Source organism: Brassica napus, chromosome C4, assembly GCF_020379485.1.
Source record: "Brassica napus cultivar Da-Ae chromosome C4, Da-Ae, whole genome shotgun sequence".
Taxonomy (NCBI): Eukaryota; Viridiplantae; Streptophyta; class Magnoliopsida; order Brassicales; family Brassicaceae; genus Brassica; species Brassica napus.
The window spans coordinates 59,208,477-59,215,520 of record NC_063447.1 but is presented as its reverse complement, the minus strand read 5'-3'; the positions used below and the strand labels follow the sequence as shown (position 1 = coordinate 59,215,520).

Sequence of the window (7,044 nt, the reverse complement as noted above, 5' to 3'; positions counted from 1 at the left end):
GCTTTTAGTTATAGAAATGGTTAAATGTCCCATACTTAAAACTATCTTGGATCCGCCCTGGCAGTGACATGAAAGAGTGATATGTTTTGTATTAGGTAAAAACTCCAGTATTCAATTTCTTCTACTGTAACTGCAGTTAACAACCATTTATTATGTTGTTAAAATGATCCTGTGCAATTTAAACTCATGCTTAGGAGTCGTTTGTATTTGGATATATTTTCTTCATGTTTTCTTTATGCCAATAACAATTTTATATTCGCCAAAAAACTTTGCAACTTTATGATGTTAGAACAGAACCACCACTATATTTAACTACTTATGACCACCACATCACTGTTTCTAGTCTTTTAGGTCTAGACTTTATAGTTTTTGACTAATGTGTCAGTGGTAATGTGTTAAACCAAAGTTCACTCTGGATTAGAATCGACTCTTTCTTTAAGATAAAGTCGGACATGTAACTCTTAAATCAAGATTATCTTAGGATCATGGGTGACGTATCTGGTGGTAAACCTCACATAAAAAATTAGTGTTTTGAAAAAATTGAACACTAATAAAAAATTTGTTTATAGCTGTCTCTATGGTTGTGTCATCGCTTTCTATTTGTTTTATTGATTTTTAATAATTAGCTGAATGCCCGTAATTATTGATAACCCAAAAAAGAGTAACTTTTTGACACTGTGCAGATGAAAATACCCTCATGATTTATCGAAAACAAGTAACTCTAGATTTATCAGCTAAATATTTACATAGCAGGTAACAATCTACATATCAACTAATATATCAACTAATAATTTCAGTATCATCTAACAATCTATGTATCAAACAAATGTATCGACTAACAAATCATATATCAGTTAATGAAACTATTAACAATTAATTAGTTATCTATCAAATAGCCCCAAAACTATTTGTAACAGCTAACACTTCATGTATCGATTAAAAATCCATTAAAATCTAAATAATAGCAGGTAAGTAATAAAATACCTACTAACATATATATTATCTAAAAGTTTACTGTGAGTCGAAATTAGAAACATTGGAATTGAGGTGAGATAATAAGATTAGCATTATGGATGTTAAAAGAATCAGAATAAAAAATAAAGATTTATGTTGAATTAGAAGAAAATTTGAAGAATCTATACGAGAGATAAAGAGATTAAAACACATAAAAGGGAAAAACGAGAGAGATAGAGATAAGAGTATTATAGTCATAAAAAATATTAAAAAAAAACAAAGATATATGGCAAATTATATGAGCTTTTGGGTGCATTCTTACCAATTACTCTTAAAAAAAACATATTCCTATTTTATGTACTTTGAGAATATGTCAAACAAAAATAAAAATATTAGTGTTTTAAATATAATCTAGTTACTTAATTATTTTTTAATTTGAAATTAAAAGATCAAACTAATATATAAATTTTTCAAAAAAAATTTTTATTGGATAACGCCATCTTATTATTTTCTTTTATAAAGATAACTTTTATGAAAATCTTTTAATAGAAATGTTTTAAACGCGATTTTATTCAAAGACCGAAAAGCCTGGCAGGTTACATTTAAGGGCAAATCTTCAAAATAACATCTTTCTAAATTTATATCACAAAAATAGCACTCAAAAACTAAAATGACCAAAATAGCACCTTTCTAAGTTTATCCTTTGAAAATTTTAATTTTTTTATTTTTCAAAATTTGAAATCTTATCTCCAAAACCTCATTTCTCAACCCTAAACCCTTTAACTCTAAACCCTACGTCTGTGACTTTTGATAAAACATTAAGTGCTATTTTTGTGACTTTTGACCTTGAGTGCTAGTTTGTGAACAAAAACTTGATTTAGTGCTATTTTTGTCCTTCTCTCTGCATTTAATGGGCCTGCCTATAAATAACAAAGCTAAAAACCTTTTCTTCTATCTTCGCCACTCAGACCAAAACTCCTAGCTTACTGTCTCTAACCTGCTCACTCTCAATGGAACCGAACATTTACCAACTCGCCCTCGCGGCCCTCTTCGGAGCTTCCTTCGTTGCCGTTTCAGGGTTCTTCATGCACTTCAAGGCCCTGAATCTCGTCCTCGAGCGTGGCAGAGAGAAGAAAGACAACACCGCCGAAGAAGGAGACTCTCCGCAGCATCAAAGTCAAACCCTTTCGAGGCGGCGGAGCCAAGTCAAAAGGAAAGGACACACCCCCGCTTCTCTTCCAGACGCCACGCCGTTCACCGATGATGCGGGACGCAGCAACGGACACGTGTGTGTGGATGAGATCCCTCCTGGTTTGCCCAGGCTTCATACTCCATCTGAAGGTATTGGTAATGGGAAAGTCTCTGTTTTTAAGTGTGTGAATCGGATAAAGATTCGATTTTTATTGATGGGTTTGTGTCTTTTGGTATGTTCTGATGTTATAGGGAGATCTTCAGTACATGGGAGTAGTGGTAGTAGTATAAGGAAAGCTGGAAGCTTTGTGAGACCCATCTCTCCCAAGTCCCCTGTTGCTAGTGGTAGTGCCTTTGAGAGTATGGGGGAATCAGATGATGATGATGATAATGTCACAGATACTGCAGAGTTGGATGCTTCCTACTTGCAAACCAATGGGGACTTGGTGAGTGTTTTGTTTTGTTTATTGAATTGAATGCGTAAGCAAAAGGCTTATTAGTAAGCTTTTTTTTTTATGTAGCCTGCAGATGCTACTGAAGAGCAAGTATCTATGGCTGCTTCAAGCATGATTCGTTCACACAGTATGTCTGGTGACTTACATGGAGTTCAGCCTGATCCTATTGCTGCTGATATTCTTCGTAAAGAGCCGGAGCAAGAGACCTTTGTCCGTCTTGATGTTCCTCTTGGTAAAGAATGGTTACTTGTTTTTTTCTCTCTTCCTGTTAGCGCAAATCATGACATGTTTAATTCGTAAGCCTCCACTAGTTTAAGTTCTTTACCAGTGGCAATGAGTTAAGTAGCACTATACTCTATTAGCTTTGAGCCTTTGAATCTCTAAACCATGGTTTAAGAGTTTGAAACAGTTTCTTATTAAGATTATTACACATGATCTGTTCAGAGGCCCCAACGTCCGATGAAGTTGATGCCTACAAATGTCTGCAAGAATGTCTTGAGTTAAGGAAGAGGTATGTCTTCCAAGAAACAGTTGCGCCGTGGGAGAAGGAAGTCATATCTGATCCTAGTACTCCGAAGCCTAACTTAGAGCCGTTTGCACACTATCCTCAGGGAAAGACTGATGTGAGTTTTTTTCTCCTTAGTTTTGTTCTTCATAGAACGCCACGCATTTGATGAATCTAACTTCAATAATTGTATGTGTTTGACAGCATTATTTTGAGATGCAAGATGGAGTAGTCCATGTGTTTCCAAACAAAGATGGTAAGAGCACAAGTACTATGGTTTATTTGCTTTTTCAAATAAGATGACTCATGTTCTGTTTTGCTACTCCCAGCAAAGGAAGAGCTCTTCCCTGTAGCTGACGCCACAACGTTCTTCACCGACTTGCATCACGTGCTCAAAGTCACAGCTGCAGGAAATATCAGGACATTGTGCCACCGCCGTCTAGTGCTCCTAGAACAGGCAAGAGTTTTAGTTTAGAGAATAATTAATCTCAATAAGCAAGTTTCATCTTGTTAATTAACATTATGTTTTTTGTGTGTATCAGAAATTTAATCTGCATTTGATGCTTAATGCGGATAAAGAGTTCCTCGCCCAAAAAAGTGCACCACACCGTGATTTTTATAACGTTAGGAAAGTGGACACTCATGTTCATCACTCAGCTTGCATGAACCAGAAACACCTCTTGAGGTTTATCAAGTCAAAGCTCCGGAAAGAACCTGATGAGGTAACAACAATTGTAACCATTTTGTCTTAGATTAGTATTCAGGTATGATTAATTTTTTTTGGCTCTATACAGGTTGTCATCTTCCGGGATGGAACGTATTTAACCTTGAAAGAAGTCTTTGAGAGCTTGGATCTGACTGGGTAATCATACATTTCCAATTTTTAAATGCAAGACTTGTTGTTATGTAGATTATCTGTTTTACTTTTTCTTTTTTCCTAATTTGACGGTTATGCTGATGAAATAAAACTTCTTCCCTGTGTTTGAACTTTGCACAGATATGACCTGAACGTGGACCTTATGGATGTTCATGCAGACAAGAGTACATTTCATCGCTTTGATAAGTTCAATCTCAAGTACAATCCCTGTGGTCAAAGTAGGCTTAGGGAAATTTTCCTTAAACAGGATAATCTCATCCAAGGTATTTAAATACTTTTTGTCACTCTTAGCACCATTTTTAGTTCAGTTAATGTGTCAGTTATGCATTTGCTTACTTTTCCTTCTACATATTGTGTACCTCACCATGTGATGTGAACTTGTGATTGCAATACTTTTGAGTTTCTGACGTTCCTTTTGTTTTTGGTTTCAGGTCGTTTTCTTGGTGAGATAACAAAACAAGTTTTCTCCGACCTTGAAGCTAGCAAATATCAGGTAAGACTCCACGTGCACCTGCAGTAGTCTTATGCATTTAGAATGAACATGATAATAGAAGAACACTGTTACAGTAAAATCTATAATAACTAAGCTTTTTATATAATAATCTGCTGGAAATACAAAAGAGACTTAGGATTTGATAATGGATCTTAACCCAAGGCCAGATAAAATCTCAACCACTCTTCCATTTCTTGTTGCATATGCTATATAGACAGAGAACATATAACTACAGGAGCCTTAACTAATTTTACTATACTATACCGTATGAAACACTCAGTTTCTTTCTTATTCCTAAAGTTAACTTTCTTCATGCTAATGTGCTCTACACAGACTTTTCTTGAAACATTCTTCTTGGCACTGTGCTCAATTTTCTGTGTTAAGAAAACTTCTTGTCAAAACAGATTCATAATTGCTCTTTATTGTTTTTGTCCCAAACATTGCAGATGGCTGAATACAGAATATCTATATACGGCAGAAAAATGAGCGAGTGGGACCAACTGGCTAGTTGGATTGTGAACAATGATCTATACAGTGAGAACGTTGTCTGGTTAATTCAGGTTCGCTATCTTTTTGATTCTTATGTGTGTGTGTCTGTCACATGACTTCTAACTGACCGATACTTCCCTCGTTTTATATTCTGTCTGCTCACCAGCTCCCACGCCTTTACAACATCTACAAGGACATGGGTATTGTGACATCGTTCCAGAATATCCTTGACAACATATTCATTCCTCTGTTTGAAGCCACGGTAGATCCCGATTCGCATCCCCAGCTCCATGTCTTTTTGAAGCAGGTTAGCATCTATTTCTACAAAGAATCTCCAATCCAAATGTCTTGGAACTATTAAAAGTTGGTTGCTGTTTCTTTATCTGCATAACAGGTTGTTGGATTTGATTTGGTTGATGATGAAAGCAAACCTGAAAGACGTCCCACGAAACACATGCCCACTCCAGCTCAATGGACCAACGCATTTAATCCTGCATTTTCTTACTATGTCTACTACTGTTATGCTAACCTCTATGTGTTAAACAAGGTAACCATTTCTTCTGATCTCTTCTGCAACTAACTTGATGTTGTTAGAACTGTGGTAATATGTTGTAATTTTTCAAGCTTCGGGAGTCAAAAGGCATGACTACCATCACGCTACGGCCACACTCTGGGGAGGTACTTTATTTCTTATTTTGTGCTATAGTTTTCACTTTTATGCTCAATGGATCTTTAAGATGTTTACAAATTTCAGGCTGGTGACATTGACCACTTGGCTGCTACGTTTCTCACATGCCATAGCATCGCACACGGAATCAATCTACGGAAGTCTCCTGTGCTTCAGTATCTCTACTACCTCGCTCAGGTTTGCGGAGAGACTCTGCTTGTATTAATGTGTCTGATCTTAAAAAATATATCTGACTGGACATTTTTTTTCCTTTTGGGACAAGATTGGTCTGGCCATGTCTCCACTGAGCAACAACTCTCTGTTTCTAGATTACCACAGAAACCCATTTCCTGTGTTTTTCTTAAGAGGTCTCAATGTCTCCCTGTCTACTGATGATCCTCTTCAGATTCACTTAACTAAAGAACCTCTCGTTGAAGAGTACAGCATTGCTGCCTCAGTAAGTCCTTGATTCCTCCATTATGATTTCATCTCACAAATCATATAGTAGTAATGTATTTACTTAAATAACTGGATTTTTCAGGTTTGGAAGCTGAGTGCTTGTGACTTGTGCGAGATAGCTCGTAACTCAGTGTACCAGTCAGGTTTCTCACATGCTCTGAAGGTACTTGTTATATCAAACATATCCTTATAGACAACAGTATAGATTAACATGATGCAAGTTCTTTTGGGATGATCTCGCTCTGATAATACTAACTCTTTTGAAATGTTTTTTATAGTCGCACTGGATTGGGAAAGACTACTACAAAAGAGGACCTGATGGAAACGACATTCACAAAACAAATGTGCCTCGCATAAGGGTGGAGTTCAGGGACACGGTAAGGGAACAAAATGTTGATATCAATATATACACAGTTTAAGTCCCTTGTCTGTAGGAAGAAAAATTAATATATAGAAGTTGATGCAGATTTGGAAAGAGGAGATGCAACAGGTCTATCTGGGCAAGGCATCTATCTCAGATGTAGTTGTTCCATGAAATAAAAATGCAATCAGAAATGGCAAACATGTAAGGATCCAACTTGGTGTATGTACAATGATCTCTACCACTTTTGTTGCAACAGTTTCTTATGATGTCTCTGTCATGATTTAACTTTAGGGGAACAGAGAGATGAGTTTATTACACCAAGCGAAGAATCTTCACAGGTACACGGAGTGACGGAGCATGAAGTAGATAGGGTAATAATATGAGTGGCTATGTTGTGCCCTTATGAAGGCTGCCAAATCTATTGTTTACAATTTTTTTCTTTTTAAGAATTGTCCCCTTATTTTTATTTATATAGAGCGGACTTTAAAGAGCTGCTAATTAAGATATAAAAACAAAAAAAAAAAAACTCTCGAGTTTTGTTACCGAACAAGTCTATGAAACCAGATATCAAATGGATTAATGTTCGTTTG

At 36.2% G+C, this 7,044-nt stretch overlaps 1 protein-coding gene across 2 annotated transcripts; it reads left to right on the top strand.

The window, feature by feature from the left end:
• The first annotated feature begins 1,894 nt into the window (after positions 1–1,894).
• On the top strand, positions 1,895–7,044 carry LOC106406514 (AMP deaminase). Of its 2 annotated transcripts, none has more exons than XM_013847198.3 (20): positions 1,895–2,295; positions 2,398–2,591; positions 2,667–2,832; positions 3,045–3,223; positions 3,310–3,361; positions 3,435–3,562; positions 3,648–3,827; positions 3,900–3,967; positions 4,103–4,245; positions 4,414–4,475; positions 4,922–5,035; positions 5,131–5,271; positions 5,359–5,511; positions 5,589–5,642; positions 5,719–5,829; positions 5,915–6,088; positions 6,173–6,253; positions 6,369–6,467; positions 6,557–6,655; positions 6,754–7,044. In XM_013847198.3, the coding sequence occupies exons 1-19, from the start codon at positions 1,965–1,967 to the stop codon at positions 6,623–6,625; spliced, it is 2,499 nt and encodes an 832-aa protein (XP_013702652.1). In that variant the 5' UTR covers positions 1,895–1,964; the 3' UTR covers positions 6,626–6,655; positions 6,754–7,044. The 2 variants fall into 2 exon arrangements, with proteins under 2 accessions (XP_013702652.1, XP_013702651.1); XM_013847197.3 differs by having other exon boundaries at positions 6,746–7,044.

Bases quoted from the DNA above. Each gene is read 5' to 3' on its own strand.
- LOC106406514 (XM_013847198.3), top strand. From the start codon at position 1,965: ATGGAACCGAACATTTACCAACTCGCCCTCGCGGCCCTCTTCGGAGCT. The intron at 2,592-2,666 runs GTGAGTGTTTTG...TTTTTTATGTAG, and splicing joins TGCAAACCAATGGGGACTTG to CCTGCAGATGCTACTGAAGA. The intron at 3,224-3,309 runs GTGAGTTTTTTT...TGTGTTTGACAG, and splicing joins ATCCTCAGGGAAAGACTGAT to CATTATTTTGAGATGCAAGA.